At 33.3% G+C, this 21694-nt stretch overlaps 4 protein-coding genes across 4 annotated transcripts; all 4 read right to left on the bottom strand.

Annotated features, from left to right (window-relative positions):
- Positions 1 to 3473: 3473 nt before the first annotated feature.
- LOC104905114 (uncharacterized) lies at positions 3474 to 5873 on the bottom strand. Its single transcript, XM_057396204.1, has 6 exons — positions 5288 to 5873; positions 4971 to 5189; positions 4784 to 4879; positions 4565 to 4681; positions 4088 to 4470; positions 3474 to 3852 (listed from the first exon to the last, which is right to left on the bottom strand). Exons 1-5 carry the CDS (start codon positions 5477 to 5479, stop codon positions 4105 to 4107), a joined length of 990 nt encoding a protein of 329 aa, XP_057252187.1. The 5' UTR covers positions 5480 to 5873; the 3' UTR covers positions 3474 to 3852; positions 4088 to 4104.
- LOC130589569 (uncharacterized) lies at positions 5485 to 6469 on the bottom strand. Its single transcript, XM_057390870.1, has 4 exons — positions 6314 to 6469; positions 5998 to 6234; positions 5646 to 5876; positions 5485 to 5507 (listed from the first exon to the last, which is right to left on the bottom strand). Exons 1-4 carry the CDS (start codon positions 6366 to 6368, stop codon positions 5485 to 5487), a joined length of 546 nt encoding a protein of 181 aa, XP_057246853.1. The 5' UTR covers positions 6369 to 6469.
- A 1731-nt stretch (positions 6470 to 8200) lies between these two features.
- On the bottom strand, positions 8201 to 10375 carry LOC104883277 (uncharacterized). The gene has a single exon (XM_048646957.2). The coding sequence runs from the start codon at positions 10373 to 10375 to the stop codon at positions 8201 to 8203; it is 2175 nt and encodes a 724-aa protein (XP_048502914.2).
- A 1222-nt stretch (positions 10376 to 11597) lies between these two features.
- Positions 11598 to 21373, bottom strand: LOC104905115 (naringenin,2-oxoglutarate 3-dioxygenase). The gene is made up of 3 exons (XM_010693561.4): positions 20763 to 21373; positions 12279 to 12707; positions 11598 to 12049 (listed from the first exon to the last, which is right to left on the bottom strand). The coding sequence occupies exons 1-3, from the start codon at positions 21132 to 21134 to the stop codon at positions 11774 to 11776; spliced, it is 1077 nt and encodes a 358-aa protein (XP_010691863.1). The 5' UTR covers positions 21135 to 21373; the 3' UTR covers positions 11598 to 11773.
- Positions 21374 to 21694: the final 321 nt, after the last annotated feature.

Here is a 21694-nt window from a genome sequence, read left to right as displayed (position 1 = left end):
TTTTAAGGAAAGTTCTTTGGTATTGTTCTTTGGTATTCTATTGTACTATGTTGGAGATTTTTCTATTAAAATCCTTTTGGTTGCTTTTATATCCGGACTTTTGTTGTGGGGACTTAACCCACAAGTCTAGGACCATATAAAGGTCATATTTCCGCTACGAGTAAGTGCAAATAAGTTCGAGGTTTATTAAGTGTTAATTATGATTTATGAATATTACGTATTTCTTTTTTAAATTTTCCAATAAGATTTATGCGGTAAAGGGCCTTTAAATAAGTACACAAGTACCTTGCCCTGACCCCGTGGTCGTACTTGAGGCAGTTTCTTTGTCCAGCCGTTTAGATTCTTTCAAAGAAGAGGATGAGGGGGTTTTCCCGAGTCCTTCGGATATGTTGGTTGCTTATCCCCCGTTGAAGAGAAATTACTTAGAGATTTATGTTGTTGATGGTGTAGTTATGACGAGCAAGGATAACGTCGAAGACAGTCGAGCACATCAGGTCGGGCTTCATATCCTACATGGATTCCTAAGGAGGGACCTCATAATTATTTCCTAACTCCTGAATTCATGAATGAATTGCTTCGGGACTTGGGTCACATCGAGATCAACTATTGAATTAAGGATCCTTTTGTGCTAGTTTATAAGCCTAATAATACATACACCATATAAATGGCTCCCCCCAAAACGCATCCCGGTATATGTAGCGAGCCTTACTATGGGGATTAGATTTACTCTTTATCATTTCATTGAGTTTTTGCTCGCCTATAACTTGACAATGACCCAAACAATGCCCAAGATTGGTTGACAGTGAATTCTTTTCTAGCCATATGTGACCTTCTTGATATGGCGTCGAGTCTGCACCTCTAGAGAAACATGTTAAGCCTGGTGGTCGACCTCGCAAATAGGCATAGTCTCTGAGAGTATCGTTTTTAGTGTCGTACTGTAACACCCGATCAATCTGGAGTTGAGTCTATCATCACCAATGCGCATCCAGAGCCTACAACTACCCTCAATAACCAATAAAACTTCCGGCGCATTTTGTCTTCACTCATGTGCTCCCCGAGAAACGTCCCAAGAGGTCACCCATCCCTGGACTACTCCCAGCCAAGCACGCTTAACTGTGGAGTAACTAAGGAAATGAGCTCCCTAAAAGAGAGATGCATCTTGTTGGAATGAGTAGCCGACTTAATCTCTTTTAAAGTAACATAAGGGGTATTACATACACCCCAACTTGAGAACAACAACGCCCTCGTTGCGCTTGAGAACTCCACACATTTGGCATACGGCATGTGGGTTGCCTAGCCTGAAGACTAATCGCCGGAGACTTCATATATTCGGTTTGACGACATCTGGGTTACTCTTTACGACAATGTAGCCCTAGAATCCTCCCCCCACTAAGCGTCTGAGGACTCCTAATATTCGGCCTTAGGGTTGCCCCAACACACTGTTGTAGGATTGTTCTGATACCATCTGTAACACCCCTAGGTGTGCATGAACCAACTAGTAGATATTGTCCTCTTTGGGCCCTAGCCCGCAAGGATTTGATTTGGTGCAGAATAAAAGCCCTACCCAAAAGGCTTCTACTAGCTTGATGTATCCACCTCTTAATAATAAATGATTTATTGTCCTCAAATTCCGATGTGAGATAGCCAAGATCTTAGGCACCTTATCCCCTCCTTTAAGGACCTGCGTCCCCATATACACTATAGGACATCGAAATGGGCCTTGGCTTTGTACCATCTGTAACACCCCTAAGTGTTCAGGAGCCTACTAGTAGATATAGTCTTCTTCGGACCCTATCTCGCAAGTATTTGCTTTGGTACAAAATCGAATTCTTACCCAAAAGGCATCTACTAGGTTTAGGTATACACCTCTATATAAAGAGGATAATATCTACTAGTGGGCTCCTGATCATATGGATGTTACAAATGATATCAGAGCTAGGACCCATTTTGATGTCCTGTAGTGCCTACAGGGACGCATGCTCCTTATAGGAGGTGAGAAGGCACCTAAGATGTTTGTTATCCCACATTGGAAGTTGAGGAGAGCAAAGTTGGCTTTATTAAGAGGTGGACACTTCAACCTAATAGAGGCCTTTTGGGTAGGACTTCAGTTCTTCCCCAAAGCAAATCCTTGCATGCTAGCGTCCAGAGAGGACAATATCTAATAGTGAGCTCTTGAATACCTAGGGGTGTTACATGGACTAGATACAAGGTCGCCACCTCTCCCGCTTCTAGTTGGAAAGAATTTCGTCGAAGGTTCATATATGCGTACTAGGATGGCAACTGAGAGGATCCTGACTAAGTCTTTTACTGAGGATTCGCGGTTTGGGCTTAACCAAATAGCTCCATAGATGTCTCTCGTTGAGGCTATATGTAGGGTCTATTTCTGCCAAACTGTTATGATATACAAGATGAGATGTTCCTGCAGTTTTCGGCCTTAGACTAAAATATATGATCTTTTATTTCTTAAGTATGTAGAATACACTTTTGAATAGGGGTGTCACAAGTATTTAATCCGTAAATCTCAATATCCCAAGACATTTTTCTATCAATAAAACACTTACTACTATCAATAGAAGTTCTTAATTCGAAAATAAACATATAATAATTCTAAGGACACTTTAATTTATCAATACGTACGTGAACACTCACTATCAACAATATAAGTTTTATAATATAAAATCACAGTATAATCCCACGAACGCTTCCGCTGATCAATACAAGAATACTGATTATTATGCATTGAAAAAACTATTTTTTTCAATAATTCTTAATTATCTATTATACAGTAAATCTTCACCTGAAAGCCATCCCATGATCTCCATTCAAATGTCAGGTTATGTTTTCAAAGATTTAATATATTTTCCTTCATTCGCATGTTTTAAAGTCCTCTTTCCAAAAGTTTTTGCTCCTTAGCCAATTGTCTCATCTTGGCTTGCTCAACTTGCACTACAAGAAAACCTGTTTTTGGCAACGACAAATGTCGTTGTTAAAAGTTATTTATCGTTGCGAAAAAGATCTTTTGCAACGACATTTGTCGTTGCAAGGTCGTTGCGGGTACAGGCGTCACTAAAAATGCGAGCAACGACATTTGTTGTTGCAAAAAAAACGTATTTGACAACGACAGTAGTCGTTGCAATAAAAATGTCGTTGCCATACATAGTGGGATATAATTATATGAATGGAATTTATGGCAACAACATTTGTCGTTGCAAAACAAGTCAATCTATTGATACAACAAATTTCGTTGCTGAAGATACTTAATCAAATTTAATGAAATAGATAAGATTTGGTTTTGCAGCGACTATAGTCTTTGTTAAACATAAACTGTTTTTTGCAACGACTTTATTTGTTGCAAAAGCTTTGAATAAAACTAATTTAAATAGATACAATGTATTTTAGCAACGACCAATGTCGCTTCTAAAGTAATGTACGTTTTAGATGCAAGAATATAAATTATTATTTGTAATTGAGCTCTGAACCTGTAAAAACTTTTTGATATAATATGAGACCCTAATAATTTACGGGATCCAAAAAATTTAATTCATAATAATGTAAAATACATTAATACAAAAAACATGTCCATTGCTCACACAATCATCACATCTAACTTATACATCAATCATTCTTCCAAAAATTTACATTCATCATTGCTCCAATAATATCATCCGTCAATGTTCCCAAATCATTCTATGATCAACATTCTCTTAATCACCATATATAAGAATATCAATCGATCATTGATCCATAATCATTCCAAAAAAAACCATACCCAATGCATAAAAAGTCACCGCGCGCAATTCACATACCATATGCTTTCATAATATCTCCATATATTTACTTTCTCAACACTACCTGCAAGATAAACATTATCTCTTAGTGTATATATTTAGGCCATTTTTTCTACACATGCAATGAACAATACACAAGCCATCGTAGTCTTCAAATGATGGTCAAACTCCCAAACAATGACATAAATCCAACAGCGGAAACATTAAAAGAGCAAGAAAAATATCATATCCTAATAATAAACGAATATTAACATAATATAAGTTGTATAAGAGCATAAAAGAAATTTTCTCTAACTTACTTTCAAATATCTTCATATTAGCTTGTAACTCTAGCAGCAAGTTCTCGAAGTAATTCTTCCTTCATGGTATCCATTGCACGTTGTGTCTCCTCCTTTTGTTGTTGTAACAGTCTTGTTGTTGCCTCTCGAGACTCTTCAAGTTGTTTTGTTGTTCTTTCTTGATTTTGTTGCAACTCCTTAATCAATTGTTGTTGCTCCTGAATAGTTTTTTGTTGGTTATGAATCAAGTTTTGATGTTCAAGTAGTTGTCTTCCTTTACTATACCCTGGTAAAGCAGTTCCCTTGCCACGAAAATAACCTGATCTAGGTTTCAGAACATCTAGAAGTATTTCCTCTTGAGTCATTGAGTCACCATGTGCAGCAACAACATCTTTCAGTTGTTCCTAAAAAATACAATGTTATATTAAAATTATAACTATAATAACAACACAAGTACACTAAAGAATATCATATAATCTTTTTGGAATTTTAACATACATGAATTTCCTTTGAACGATCATCAGCCCACTCTAAATTACCCTGTTCATCTTCTGTCGTGTGCTCAATAAGCCAAATCACATCAGCCGATGGTTTCACTCCATTGTTTTCTTGAGTCTGGTGAATACAAAAGCGCATAAATGGTAACAAGTTTTATTTTGCATGACATAGCTAAATCCTTAAAACTATAAATGTTATTATAAGTCAAAACATTTTTACCAAGATATGTTCAACTTCAGCAAATGACAAGTTACCAGTGGTCTGTGTTGTTCTGTTCTTAGACAAACGATTTTTGGAATTTCGTTCACTTATTCTCTACATAATTAGTAAAAAAAATCAATTAATTAAAGATCATAAATAAGATAAATGCACACGCTTTCAATAAAATAAAAAAGCTAATTCAAACCTTGAAATCATCAGACCCAAATCGTGCTACACAATATTCCCATTGTTCTTTTGGTAAGTCTGGTGGTGGATTGTCAAGGCGCTCTTTATCATCTTGTCCACAAATCTTATAATAATAGTGCAATCGACTTTTCCATAACCTGTAAAGGCGTTGCATGGTATCGATGGAAAAGGCTTGCATCTTCATGTAAGAACTACCCACCTTGATTTCAAGTTTGTTCTAACAAAAACAAAAAAAAATAATCAAAGAATAATATTAAGAAAATCATTTAAAGAACAATGTTGCTAAAACAAAAAACAATGCAGCATAGTAAAAACCTGAATTTCTCGCCACATTGAATCACCTGCCTTTGCAAATGCTTCTTTCCAAGTGTTTACATTTAAAGGAGCCTTTGTTCTTACAACACGACCACATTCATTCACCAAATGACGAGCATTCTCACCAATTGCACGATCAATGTCATCAGGAATGTAGATTTTTAATTTAGATTTCTGCCCTTTCAATTTCATGTCAACTACGTAACTTTTGTATTTTCCCCTGTGTCCCCGCCGTTTCACGTTACTTGTAGCTAAAATAGTATAAAAGAAAAGTAGGAATTTAAGGGGGGGAAAATAGCAGGAGAAAGTGTCTTGATTAACATATTAAGAGTGACATTAAATAATTTGTTATACTTACCTTCACCATTCTGAGGAGTGTCGTCATTAACTGTCGAGTGTGCTGAACCATTGTTCCCTCCTAGTGCTTGGTTATCACGCTGTCGGTTAGTATTTCGACCATTTTGGGCATTCAACTCTTCCCTTCTTTGGATAGGCTGATCTTGCACGACAACATTTGCTTCTAAAGCCTTTGAGATCCTTGTGTTCAACTTGTTCGTTCTTTTCCTCTTTCCAAGTTGTGGAGGTACATCTTACATATGCACATACAAATTAAAGAGTTGCTAAAGTGTTTTCTAATCCACAACATATAGATTTAGAGTGTCTTCTAAAAAGTTGCTAAAGTATTTTATTAATATACTTTCTAACAATACCTTCATTTGATGAAATAAATCCAGACAAATCATTGCTCATATTTGGATTTTCCATATCAATATCAAGGTGGCCGACCTCATGTAAGGTAACTCTATTATTGGGAGCCGTCGACTCACAATTTTCATCAATTTGAGGTGGATTTGCAAGAGTCCGTAATCTCGGGACAAAATTCTGATTGCGCTGAACTAGAATCGGATTTTTTTTTCCCAAAACTTCTCGATTACCTCCAACACTTGCTGCATCATTTAAATAATGGACCTTTAAGGAAACAAAATATAGAAAAAGGAACGTAAAATTTCAGTATATGACACATACCTTTTCCATCATTGTTGCGACTTCCCACATTCTTTGCTCCACCTCTACCAACCATATTTTACTTAGCTTCAACATTTGAGATAAATTATAAACAAGAAACATCAATTAGATAAATAAACAAGAAACAAAATATGAAAATTAATAGCAGCCATTAAAACAAAAGGCTAGAAAATTTATCATATAAAAATAACATATTGATCATTATATAAGACAAAAATTATCTAATCCAAAGTCAAGAATAAATTCCAACTACAATAAAATATCAGACCGTAAGATACCATAAGATTAAGGAATTAAAAGACTAAAATTTTATCTTGAACTAAGCACACTAGAATATAACAAAACAGACACATCAATTAGATGAGGACTCATCAAATTCTTCCTCTTCACTTGAATCTTCATATGATTCAATGTCACCATCATTGATAAAGTCATCATTGACTTTGCCTAGATCCTTCATTGCTTTTCTAACCATTTTTACAACTGTAGGTTCTTTTTCTACCATAAAGGTATTAGTCGCTAATGAGTCTACAAAAAAATCATCATTTGTTTCGCTTAAATTATGAAATTCGGCTTCATCTACTTCCACTTGCTGGTATGCATCCACATCTACAACTATGTCATCAATCTCAAGTTGGTCAACGATCTCTATGCTTGGCAAATCATAAAGATCTCGTGGCTGAGTTTTAATAACAAAATTCCAATCTGCACTTTTTGGGTGTTGTATATAAAACACTTGCTCCACTTGAGATTCTAACACATATACTTCATCTGTTTTCAGGGACGCCTTCTTATTCACAGAAATGGAACCATGATCATCCACTTTATATCCTCTACCCAGGTGCTCGACATCAAACCAAGAACATTTAAAAACAAATACACAGTTCCCACCATGGTAACACATCTCAAAAACATCTTTCAGAATTCCATAATATTCCTTATCAGAATTATCATCCCCTCGTACCATTACTCCACTGTTTTGAGTTTTTCTTTTCTCACACCGGTCAATAGTATGGAATCGAAAACCATTAACAATATATCCCGCGTAACGCCTTACAACTCTAGAAGGAGAACAAACTAAGTTATACAAATTTTCATCCATCTTCCCATCCTTATACAATTTGGTCACCTGTTGACAAATAAAAAACATAATATCGTCACATATTTTCTCCGCATAATATTTATATTCAGTTTTCTGTACATGAATTAGTTATGAACTTACGCGATCATATACCCAATCAGCAAATTGTCTTTTGTGTCTCCGTTCTACGTTTCTAGGACTTTTCTTCTCCAACTCTAACTTATGCTCACTATATAAGAAAAAATATAAAACTAATAAAAATTAGGCCTAAAAATAAATTATGAACATATAAAATAATTAAGTAGTATGACAACTTACTTAACAAAATCAAGAAGATCATCACAATTAACAAGATTATAGAAATGAATTTGATTAAACTCTTCAAATTCAAGATGCAGTGCCACTCCTTGTCCCAAAGGGCGTCCAAGTGGTTTGAATATATCCATCTTGTTTGTGAAATTATCCTCATTCCCTTTATCATCATCATCATTTCTCCCTTTACGATTGAATTTTGAGTCAATGTCATTCATATATCTAGAGCAAAATGTTAGACACTCGTCGGCGAGATATCCTTCTGCTATGCAACCCTCTGGTTGTGCTCTATTTCGAATGTACTTTTTTAGTGTTCGAAGATACCTAATGTCAATACAAGATTCTTAAAATGTTGAATAATTAAGACATAAATAGAAAGAAAAAATATATATAACAAAATAACATACCTCTCAACTGGGTACATCCATCTATATCGAACGGGACCTCCAATCCTAGCCTCAGAAGCCAAATGCACCACTAAATGTACCATCACATCAAAAAAATGCCGGTGGAAAAACCATCTCAAGCTTGCACAATGTGTAAGGGATTTGAGCTTCAAGGTCATCAAGTTGCTTTGTTGTTAATTTTTTGGAGCACAGATTACGGAAATAGGAGCTTAACTCAACCAAAGGCTCATAAACATTGTTGGGCAAAAAACCACGAGTTGCAAGAGGAAGAAGCTGCTGAATAAAAACATGATGATCATGACTTTTCAAACCCGAGATTTTTTTACCACTGTCCCTTACACACCTTGAAATGTTCGACAAATATCCATCAGGAGACTTCATAGTTGCAAACATCTCACAAATTGCAGCCTTAGCAGTTGAGTTTAAAGTGTAAGATGCTAAAGGAACACGCACTTTGTCTCCCTCTAAAATAGGATGGAGGTCGGCTCGAATGCCCATATTCATCAAATCAATACGGGCCTTTATTGTGTCTTTAGTCTTTCCTTTGATATTCATTAATGTACTTAATATATTATCAGACACGTTTTTTTCGATATGCATGACATCTAAATTATGTCGTATTAGTAGCTTCTTCCAATAAGGCAGTTGGAAAAAAATGCTTTTCTTGTTCCAACCATACAAGCTATTTAAGGCATCTCGCTTTCTTTTTTTTCCAGCAACCTTTCCAAATTTTTCTGGCTCAAAATTGTTAAAATAGTTCAAAATTTCATCCCCAGTCAACGGAACCGGTGCACTATCTTTTTCCCTTGTGTTATCAAATGATTTTCTATCTATCCTCCATTTATGATTAGAGGGTAACCAACGACGATGACGCAAATAGCCACCTTTACTCATTAGTGAAGTACGGTGAGTGTGCTTGTGACAAGAAGGACACGCATATCCACCTTTAGTTGACCAACCCGACAAATCAGCATAAGCAGGAAAGTCACTGATCGTCCATAACAACATTGCACGCATATTAAAATTTTGCTTTGAGTGAGCATCATATGTTTCTACCCCAATTTCCCAAAGCTCCTTTAGCTCTTCAATTAAAGGTTGAAGATATACATCAATGCTTCGACCAGGACTTGTGGGACCAGGTATAAGTAAAGATAAAAGAAAAGAATGAGGTTTCATGCATAACCAAGGAGGCAAATTGTACGGAATCAGAACAACCGGCCAAATACTATGTGTTGAATTATCAAAAGGTTGAAAACCATCACAAGCTAGTCCAAGTCTTACATTTCGAGGATCACTAGCAAATGAAGTATACTCTTTATCAATAAATTTCCATGCAGGAGAATCAGCAGGATGACTCATTTCCCCTTTCTTATCCACCCTTTCAATTTTATGCCACAACATATCCTTAGCTGTTTTTCTAGACATGTACAACCTTTGTAACCTAGATTTCAATGGAAAGTATCGTAACACCTTGTGTGGAACTTTAACTCCTTTTGAAGGTCCTTTATCAACATTTTTAAACCTAGGGAAATCACATGTAGGACACTTATCTAAATTTGCATTCTCTTTCCAGTACAAAAAACAATCATTCTTACAAGCATCAATTTTAACACACTCAAGCCCCAAATCAGCAATCAATTTTTTTGCCTCATAATAAGAATCAGGAATAACAGTTCCCCAAGCCTGGCGTTGCAACTTCAACAAACTATCAAAAGAACTATCACTCCAATTGTTTAAAACTTTTAAATGTAATAATTTCACAATATAAGACAATTTTGACATTGTTGTGCCTTCGACTATTAGTGGCTCTTGATATGCTTTCAACAAATCATAAAACTTTGCTGCCTCTCCTCTAGGATGTTCATTAAACACATTGACTTCTTCCTCATTGAGCCCAAAATACATGGCTGGTACCCCGAAAGCATCCTCCAACATGTTGACTTCACTGTCATCATGTCCTGCCCCTTCTATATCAGGAATATCAAGAATTGTCTGACCACCATCAAGATTATCGACAATTTCCCCATGTAGTTCCCAGGTAGTATAATTCTCATACATTCCCCACTTTAGTAAATCAAACCTCACATCACACCTTTTTTTAAAAATCAGATTACGACATTTATCACAAGGACATCTAATGGTCGCAGCATCATGAACGTCTATAATACTGGAAAATGCAAAGTCTAAAAAACCATCAACACCCTCCCTATATTCGGGCAATGAATGATCACTTATTTTCATCCATTCCTTACAAAAAGCCATTCCCTAAATTCAGAGAGTAAAGTAATTCAGAAAGATGTATACAACATCCCAATGAGATATGCACAAAGTGAAACTATATAGATAGTTTAATACACACGTAACAAGAAAAACAAGTATTAGCACCATGAACATTAGTTTGACTATACAAAGTTATTTCCGAAAGTATAACACTTACCTTGTCCACAACCACAAAGCTATAAACCTTTTGAATTTCACTAGTTTGGTCAAAATCAACCTGACCAAGAATAAGAACACATGAATTTTGTGTCAATGTTTGATAAAATTGATTTAAAATTTTGGTCATAAGTTAATGTAAGTTAACGAGAGAGTTTTTCATTTAAAATTTAACACCCTATAAAACACATTAAAACAACAAGGATGGGGGCATGGGGCAAAACCCATGATAGTCAATCAACAAAAACAATTGATATCACTATAATTGAATAAATTAGGCTAAATCATTTACTCAAATCCTAGGAGCATCGTAATTCAAGAGAATTCATGTATAGATATGAAATTGATGTAAAGATATAATTTTTATCAATCGACCATACTACTAATACACATATCTGCAAACAAAATTAAATTGGGGGCTAGTAATAAAACAAGTAATTTAGAATGAAGAAAACACATTCATAAGATGCATTCACAAATCACATTTAACAGAAAGTTTTAACACAAATTATCTCAAATCATAAAACCAGTGTTCGTAAGTTTTAACACATTCATAAGTGTTCGTAAGTTTTAACACATTCATAAGTTACAAGTTATGTTTTCAGTAATTGAGTAATCCGACGAACCCCAGGAGAGAGAGAGTGGAAAAAATTAAGGGATGATGAACCAAGTATTACCGGAGGTTGACGGTGGTCGTTGGTGGTCGACCAAACAGCAGCCGTTCTGAAGAAGATGACCGAATTGAGGACGAGAAACAACAAGGCAACAGAGGACGTCGGAGAATTGAGGACGACAACACGCCGGACGATCGAACGACAACCGTTCTGCAGAACAACAACCGTCGGAGGATTGTGTGCAGCTCAGTCGCATGTAAGCTTTGAAGGGGAAAACCCTTTGATGAAAGAGAGTTGGTGGGAAACTGGAAGAGTATATTTGTGGGTTTTGTTTTATGATGTTGAATTTTTAATTTTCAGATTTTTTTTAAAAGTTTTGGCAACAACAAAATCGTTGCACTAAAATGTGAAACGTGTAGTAACAACAAAAGTCGTTGCAATAGACATGTATAAACATAAGTAACGATGCAAAGTCGTTGCAATAATTATAGACAAAATTAGCTACAACTTGAATCGTTGTTATAAAAGGACCTAGAATGTTCCAAACCCCGCGCTTATGTAATTGGGGGAGGGAAATGAAAACTTATCTATTGCAACAACTTTGTCGTTGCTAAAGCGCATTTTTAGCAACAACTTTTATGTCATTGCCAAAACGTTGTTGCGAAAAATGGATTTTTTTGTAGTGTTGGTCAATAAAATGCTTCCTATACATCTCAGCAAATGTCATAGGCTCGTCCAAAACTGCCTTCTTTCCCTCTTCGATCTTAAGGGGATACACAATCGACTCTTTGTCTCCATTTATGAATGACGCAATTGATAATCGGCTACGCTTATAATTCACCACTGCTCGATGATCTGCGCTCTTGAATCTTCCGTTGCTAAGATACTATGCAACCCACAAAATAAAACCAAAAATGATAGAGAGTGTGTTAGAAAGAGAAGAAGAAAGTATACCTATTTTTTTAAAAAAATTGATAAGGTGAAAGATCTTGTCAAAACCTCAACGGAGGGTAAGCGAATCCCTAAAGGATTGAGGCACGAATTTTGCCAAATGACCTCAGATTGTGCCAATTTCAAGATTCTAAAACAAAAACTAAAATTACGAAAAAACTTACGTATGCATGGTTACCAAGGTTGACAACAAAAGCCCCTTCAATTGGTTGAACTGTGATCCAATTTTTCCCATCATCCTTAGTAGTCTGAAGTCCACCGACCTCATCTTGTAAAAGAATAGTGATTGTGCTCGGATCAAAATGTCTTGTAAGTCCAACTGTAATATCGGGCTTTGGGCATTCTGGGTAGTAATTTACTGACATTCGTTGGGCCATCTCTTTACAAGCCTTTTTTATGGCGTCCCTTTCTAGGCCCATTGCCTCAGATAAGACCCCTAGAAGTTGGGCTCCAAGACCCATCATTTTCTCACTATAGGCTTCAGTTACGGCCCGCCATTCTTTGGGCTGATCAGGCCACCTTGTGTAGTCTATGTCTTTTACTGGGTATGGTATGAACGCCATCATTTCACGCCAATTTGCTACTACTTCATTCTGATCAGCCCCAAACACAAATAAGCCAACATCAGTGATTATGTCATTCATATAGATATGTACTTAATAATAAGAAGAAAGGTAGTTAAATCTATCAAGGGTAGCAAAACCAATAATTTACGAAAAAAATAGTTAAACTAAATATACAAAAAAAATTAAAATATGGTTATTAAAAAATGTGATAACAAAATGGTAGTTTGAATAAAATATTTTCTAATATGCATATAAATTTTTCAGCGATATAAGGCGATTCCTCTAGTTAGTTACAATTATCAAATATATTATTCTTCATAAATTTCATAATTGATTTTATTAGTTTTTTGTAATATTATATCTAGTGCCAAATTGAAAAATGGATGCTATGACATGATATGTTGTTTAAAAAGAACTTAAAGAAAACAATTTCAGTGACATTAGTAAGAGAATGTTATTATTTAATGAAAGTGCTAGAGATCAAAAAGCATGTCTATGTCTTTATAATTATAAGATTTTATTATCTTTTACTTTGAAATATTGAGCATGAAAATTATAATAGATTAGTGGTTAATTCTTAAATTTAATTTGAATGGTCATATATTTGTATCCTAATAAGTAATAACTACATATAGTTACTATTTTTAATTGGGATTAGAAACATGTGAATTAGAAGTTAACTATTCCTTTGATAGAAAAGCCTTTTATTATATTTGTATAACTAATAATGAATTTTCTAACCAGTGTCACAAAGGATAACTTAAGAATTTCAAGAGTTCATTTAAAAGAATATAATAGAACAATATTCTATTCAGGAATAATAAAATAAAGATAGATATCAAAGATAGAGTGAATTATATAAGATATATAGTCCCCTCAAAAAAAAAAAAAAAAAATATAAGATATATAGTTTGATTGGATTTTTAAAAATGGAATTTTTTTAATGTCTTTAAGACATGCCTTAAAGTATAAGTTAGAGAAATCCTAATAATTTAGTATGGATACAAAGAGTAATGTCACTTGTAGTTGATTGCTCCTTCCCTTTAAAAATAAACATATGAGTTACGACCAGGCAAATATGTTAAGTCCGCCCATATATATATAATATAGTTTACTCTAGTACAATAGTACTTGTGCTTTTAAGTTGTTTCTCCTCTTTTTCATTACAAGCTAGACTAAAATGGGTTAACTTATAAATATGAGATAGGTTGGGTCAGTCACGGAATAGCCACTAGTGCTTTTACCTTCCAGAAAACAAAAGATGGCAATAGATCATAGACATGACCAATGCAGTATGCTTAAGAAAACTTTTACGCTTGAAATTTAGTTAGAGAATGCTCAATAGTGAATAAAAATAAAGATTGTGAAGACAAATTTACATTTTTTATCCTTAATGGTGAAAAGAAATTATGGTTGCCCACTGGTCTGGTTCAAAAAGTTAAACTTTATCGCCCAGCTCAATGTCATAACGACGTGTTTTGATGTTGAGCTGGTTAAAAAAGGGACAGCAGGTGGCTTGACACACATGTCAACACTCCTGTTATCACGACACTTGGCTTCGTTCAATTGACGGATAAAATATATACGTCGCTTATTGATAATATTATTGCAACGGTTATATTCTAAATAACATAAAAAATCAGCAATTCTATTATTTCGAGTTCTACAGATAGACACCTAATTTGCAATATTTTGTACAGACTCAATTTTCTCCCTTTCTACTATTTTTCTCTACTTTATTCATTTAATTTTAATGCTCTTGTAATTTCTTTTTGTTAAAAATCATTATAATTTTGAATTCCATTAATCCTAATGGGAAAAATCATAGCAAAGCCTCTCAAAAAAAACCAAATATTCAGAAAAAATCATCACCAAAATATTTCTCAAAATCATTCAAATTATCACCCAGGCCACCATCTCAAATAATCATGAATCAAAGAGGTGAAAATTCACAAATTCATTCTCCTCAACATGATAATCTTTACCATGAATATTCATCTCAATATGATAACCTTTCATATCATCAATCTAACTATGGTTATGAATTTTCTCAATATCAAGAAAATTCATATCCAACCATGAGGTTTATGGTGATGATGAAGATCGTTAATACCAAGAAGATGATAATTACTGATGAAGAGTTTGTTCGACCAACTCAATCATTTTCATAATCAGTATGCTTTTCTCTTAGCCACTACGTCCCTTATAGCCACCACCCTGGCAATCGAAAATCCAACCCACTCTAGAATAAATGTTAGTGGTAAGAGAGTATGTGATCCAATTGAAGACAAAAACCTTAGCTTATTTCAGCATTTATGAGCACTTCTCTTGACCGGTAAGGTGGTTGTAACGAGCTAAAATAAAGGTATCTTCTGGGGAAAGTTCATGAATATTTCAAGTTAGGGAGACAATCCAATTCAACAAAATTGCTCCAAGAAATGTGGACATGGTGAAAGTTCCTTGGGGGTAGACTTGCTCCTTAAATTTTAAGGTGGGTTGTATTTTATGATTAAGTTCTTGCAAAAAACAGAATTGGTCAAAAAAGATTATGATGTTTTTGGAGAAGCTCATTTAATGAATAATTGGAAACACGTTAGGTTTCTTCTCGAACATGCTTAGGTACAGTTGAAAAGAATTCCTAAATGGAGGGCCATAGTAAAAAAAAAAAAAAAAAAAGTCAACGGAAAATCATTATGGTCGTCCCAAAGCTTAACAAGAACAAGTGGAATTACCTAAAAATGGGATTAACAGTAAAAAGGACAAGATTTGATGGAAGTGAGTAAATACCTAACATACCTACTAGTGGTGAAGGTAATGAAGTAAAACAATGACCCTATGGTGTGAAGAAGGCAAAATTCAAGCACAAGAGGATGGTTGGTGAAACAATTGAGTGTCTCAAATCAAGCGAGTCGATAGCAAACAGGGGCTCTTCTCGACTCGTATTAAAACCTTGCTCGATTCGATTCGAAAACATGAAACCATGCTCGACTCGACTCGAAAGCTCGTTAAGCTCGTCAAACTCTTTCTTGACTCGTGCTCGTTAATTTTCTGTGCAGCCCGACTCGAAACTCGCCTCGACTTAAGCTCAACTCAAACTCGATTAGCTTGGCTCGACTACTCGAAAATCATTTTTCGATTTGTTATTTCTTTTAAACTCATGTTACTAATTTATGAAGTATGATCATGGAGGCATGTACCATGAGTTAAATTTTAATGGGGCTTGGTAACTTGACCTTATTTTTCAAACGTTTAAACTTTTATATAAAACAAAATAAAATCTTAGAAATTTATTTATAAGAAAAAGTTATAGAGCTACTCGAGAGCTTAACAGTACAAGTCGAGTAGGATCTCGCTCAAATCGTGCTTGTGAAAGTTTCAAGTCGAGTCAAGTTCGAGACGAGCCAACTCAAGTTGAGTTTTGACCGAAAATTTACTAGTACAAACTAAACATTAATTGCACAAAAAAAATTAAATATTAAGGGAATTTTATTAGAAATTATCTTAAAAACATAAGTTTAATGAAAAACTACTTTATGAAAATAAAAAGTTCTAATAATTAAAATAATCTTTTAAAACAAAATTGTTTTACTAAGGTCATCCAGTATCTAGCAAAAGGAAGTTTTTTTTAATTGTTCATTAATAGACAGTTTCATATAACATCTATACAAATATATTAAAAGGCGTGTGAAAGAAAGCTTATGTGTCACGTGCACTCTCTTCAAATTTCTCATGCAAATGCTTTATGTTCATGTGTACTCCTCATTTTAAAAAATGTGTAAGTGCAAGGTATCAAACACGTGACCTTTGAAATAAAAACTAAGAGTTTAACCATCAATACATTACAACTTTGTTGTTTAATGTTTTAAATAAAATAAGAAAATTTGCACAGAAACCACCTTAAGTTTTCACTTATTTAGAAGCTCCCACCTTTATGTTTTTTTTCCTTAATTTCCACCTAAACTTTACAAAACCTTTATAAACTCCCACCTCGTAACAAATTTTGCCAAACTCCGTTAGTGGTGGGACCCACATCAGTTATTTCTTTTGTTTTTCTCTCCAAACAACTCACTTCCCCCTTCTTATATAAGAGAATTTCCCTCCAACACAAGCAACAAAGGGGGGCAAACCTCCTTCTGATAAGATATAAGTGAATGATCAAAGGGTGAAAAGGAAATTCTATTATAAAAAAAAGGGGAAGTGAGTAGTTTGGAGGGGAAAAAAATAAATAACTAATGTGGGTCCCGTCACTAACGGAGTTTGGTAAAATTCGTTAAGAGGTGGGAGTTTATAAAGGTTTTGTAAAGTTTAGGTGGAGATTTAGGAAAAAAAACATAAAGGTGTGAGTTTCTAAATAAGTGAAAACTTAAGGTGGTTTGTGCAAATTTTCCAATAAAATATGACAAAGTCTTGTAATAGTTATAGTCAACTTAAAAAACCTAACTCATATATACTCCCTCCATTTTTTATTGCCACATTGTTGTATGCACAACAATGTATGCAATGTCACGTTCAATCTTTTTGGACTTTACGTTTTTTATCCATTTAATGTAAAATAATGGAAATATGTGAAAAAGCTGTATTTTTGGGTGGAAAAAGATAAGAACAAATATAAAAGTATTACTTTATGGTGGACCAAGTACCCCCAAATAAGGAAAATGTAGCAATTAAAAAGTAAAAACCATTTAAGGAAAATGTAGCAATTAAAAATACGAAGGGAGTACATATTTAACACTCTTTTTACTTAATTTACAAGAGAATATTGATGTCATATTCTCTTACCACAATTCCTCTTAAGGTATTGGTTTCAAACTCAAATTTCAAATATTGTTTACTTATCACATCGTTACGTGAATTTTTAATTTCTTAATGGGCAAAAAATACGAAAAGTAGCAAAATAAATTATGAAATAAAAAATAATAACATATTTGTTTATTTTAACTAACCCGAGGCATCGTCCGGGAAAAAAAAACTAGTTTACTTACATTAAAAATCGTTCAATTCTGTTTGTTTTATCCGTTTCACTCTTTTGTGCGCTTCTCTCAATATACATATTTGAACATAAATATCTTTCCTTATATATTAGTGAAAAATTATAACAATTTAAATATTATTAAAGTACTAATTGAGATGAATCAAACAAAACCCCACATGACTTTAATTTTTTTCTTATATTTTAAGAAGATTCTATCTAAATATGAATAATGTGACATTCCAAATAAAAAAGATAAAACAGAGAGAGTAGTAGTGTTTCTAAAAAAAAGGTTTAGTTATTTTGTAAGTGATTTCTAACAAAATTATCAAATATTGAGAATAGTTATTGTTATTATTTATAGTTGCTCAAGAATATTATACTTAACAGAAAAATGAGATAGCAGTATTCCCTCTATTTTTTTTATCATTGTCATATTTTTTGTGCTTATCTTTCAATACACGTATTTGAACTTAAAAATCTTTCATTATATTTTAGTAAAAATTATAACGAAATGAATATTAATAATGTACTAATTGAGATGAATTAAACAAGACTACACATAACTATCTTTTTTCTTATAAATTAAGAAAAAAATTGAGAATATTATCTTTAAATGGTCGTTTGGTATACATTCCCATAGGGAGTTTCATTTCCTAGAAAGTTATTTTTCTTCAGTAATTCCTAGAAAATTTACTAATGTGTTTGTTTGACACCTTGACATCAAGTGTAATTAATTTCAACAAATTGATGTGAGAATTTTGAATGAGCACGGGGTCGCCACTAGATAAATAAATTTCCACGTTTTGTAGAAATTTTAATTTTTAGGAATTTTGGTTGCCTCTATTTTTCCCATTCTCAATCTACCAAACAATTACCCAATTTAAAAAATCATTAGAATTTTTATTACCTACATAATTTATTGTATATCAAACAACTACTACCTCCGTTTCAAAATAAGTGCAACATTTGCATAGTGTTTACTATTCACATTTTAAACTTTAATTAGCTTTGGTGATTTATATTTTAGGAAAAACATAGTCATGTGGGATCTTGTTAGATTCGTCCGGATGTGAATTTTTTTAATATCAACTTTTTATAATTTTTACTTATTGATAATTGAAGATATTAATGGTTAAAATAATGCATTGGCAAACGTGCAAACAAGAAATGTTGCACTTATTTAGAAACAGAGGAAGTATTAAATATAAACAATGTAAAGTGCGAAGATAAAAAAATAGAGAGAATATTATTTTATTTTTTTTGGGTGGTTGAAAGATAGTTATATTTTCTCTATTCTTAAATGTTCTTTTTCATTTATAATCTTTTCTAGAGTGGAAAAAATAAGTTAAAGTAGGAAAAATAAATATAAATATAGAGAGAACTTTAATAGAGTTATCTACACCTTATCACAGTTGTCAGGTGGACTTTTTAGCTAGGTCCTAGATGATGGGAGACGAGACATGCAAGACAAAAATGAAACTGTTTGACAGACATGAGATAATTGAATATAAAATATAGATTATAATTTGTTTTAGCGGATGGAACAGTCAAAGTTTCTTATATTAATGTTTAGGTTTAGAAGAGATCCCAAAATCTTATTTTGAAAAAGTTGGTATGAATAGATTGTTGGTGAGAAGTCTAAGTGATTAAACATTGTATTTAGAAAAAATGATCAAACATGCTGATGTAAATTGACAAACTACAAAACTTGCGAAGTCAAGAAAACGACTGAGACGGTACAGCCACAAATTCGAAGAAGATAGATGGAGTGAATATCATGCTGAATTATTGCAGGTGGAGACTGGACAGAATAGAGATCCAAGTGAGGAGAAAGGTGGAAAAAGGTAGCCACTAGCCATGGAACTTAGAAAGTTTCTTAGATATCTTCCTTTCATTGGATTTTTTTTTTCTTTTTTTTTTTTGAGATTAAATTTTTCCAGAACCAAAACCTCATCATTTAAAGTTAGATCCGTGCATCTCCAATCTTATATTTATTTTTTTGGTTTCTGTTTTTTTTTTATTCTCTCTATATTTTGTGTGATTGTATATATACTCCCTCTTTCCTATATATATCTTTTAAGTCTTAATAATTTTCTATTTTGTTTGTCTCACATTATTATGAACAAATTTCGATATTGATAAATATGGTCCAACTAATATTATATTAATAATTTTCTATTATGTTTGTCTCATATTATTATGAACAAATTTCGTTGTTGGTAAATATGGTCCAACTAATATTATATTATTACATATAAAATCTGACACTTTATTGGCAGCTAGTTCAATCAATTAAAAAGTACTCTTCTTTTCTTTAATAGAAAAATAATCCAGTATCTTATATCACATACTCCCTGTGTTTTTTTTTTATCGTTCTCACGTAGAATCTTGACACTATTCATACTTAGAGAGAATCTTCTCAATTTTTTTCAATTTATAAGAAAAAATATAGTCATGTGGGATCTTGTTTGATTCGTTTCAATTAGTACATTATTAATATTCAATCGTTATAATTTTTGCTAATATATAATGAAAGATATTTAAGTTCAAAAATGTGCATTGAAAGATGTGTAAATGGAAAGTGAGAAAGATAAAAAAAAACAGAGGGAGTACCTTTTAATAATTTAAAATTTGATACACACACTAAAACTCAATAAGTGTTTAAGTCCCTTTACGACGGATATAATCTTTTATTTTGTGTCTTTTGATTATTTCAGTGAAAATATTAATGACACCTATGTTACTCAAATTTGAATAAAATGTTTTACACGAATACGATGTTTAAGCGTCTGACTCGACTATTTTGTATAAGTTTTTGACTTGAATATCATGTCGAAAACTACATGATACCCAGTTTTTAAGTTAGATAAATTTATTTTAATAACATAGTATAATGACACCACACCAAGTATGGTGTTTTATCATTTACGTACCTGATATATATATATATATATATATATATATTATTATATATATATATATATATATATATATATATATATATATAATAGCATTAACATGTTAAATTGTAATTATTTGAACCGCAAAAAAAAAAAAAAAGCATATGCATGAACAACATGGCTACACATAAAGAAGAGAGTGAGAGGTACCTTGAGATGACTTGATACAAGAAAACCACCTTTATGGAACTCATTCTTCATATCATACCTCAATTTCTCTTCAGCGGGTAATGCAAAAAATTGCCTAGACAAGCTAGCCATATTGTGCACAAGTTTAGGATCAATTCCATGATCCACCACTTGAAACATCCCCCACACTTCACATGCTTGAGTTATCTTCTTGCATATAACCTCTCTTCGTCCTCCTGGTGAATCGTCCTCAATTCCATCGAGGGAGATCACCGGGATTTCGTCGCTAAATTGGTTATATGCAACCTTAGGACGTTCATCTTCGTCCACTATGAACCTATTTTCAACTTTACCATCTTCGGCTAGTGATGTAAGTGTGGTAGGTGGTGCCATGGATTATAATTCTAAAAACTTAAGTATTGCAATGAAAGTGAACTGAGGAAGCACTAAACAGCAAAGTATGTTAGATTAAGGTATTATTTGAGGGCCTTATATAATTAGTTATCTGCACAAAGAGCATGATATTTTTACTCGTTATGCTCGAAAATTCTAAAAGAAAATTGCATGCAGTCTAAACCATAGACTATTCTAAGTCAAAAACCAATATGACAATATCCTCCGTCGATAAGCATTCGAATGAATATCGTTCTCAATTCTCATAAATGCCTTGCGACTTGCGTGAGAGTCTAATGCAAGACAAGTCATTTCTTGTTATTTTGGATAAAGAAAAATACAAGTGTTTTGACTTAGAATAGTCTATGGTTTAGACTGAATGCAATTTTCTTTTAGAATTTTCGAGCATGACGAGTAAAAGCGACGCCCCGGAGCACTAGATAAAAAATATATTATTGTACTCCCTCTGTCCCATAATATAAGACCTGTTTCCTTATAAGGTGTCCCAAAATATAAGTCTTATTTCTATTTTCAATCAATAATTATTCCCAAAATACCCT

The sequence above is a fragment of the Beta vulgaris genome, chromosome 1 (assembly GCF_026745355.1).
Source record: "Beta vulgaris subsp. vulgaris cultivar EL10 chromosome 1, EL10.2, whole genome shotgun sequence".
In the NCBI taxonomy this organism is placed as follows: domain Eukaryota; kingdom Viridiplantae; phylum Streptophyta; class Magnoliopsida; order Caryophyllales; family Amaranthaceae; genus Beta; species Beta vulgaris.
The sequence above is the reverse complement of the archived record's forward strand: the minus strand, read 5'-3'. Positions and strand labels throughout refer to the sequence as shown.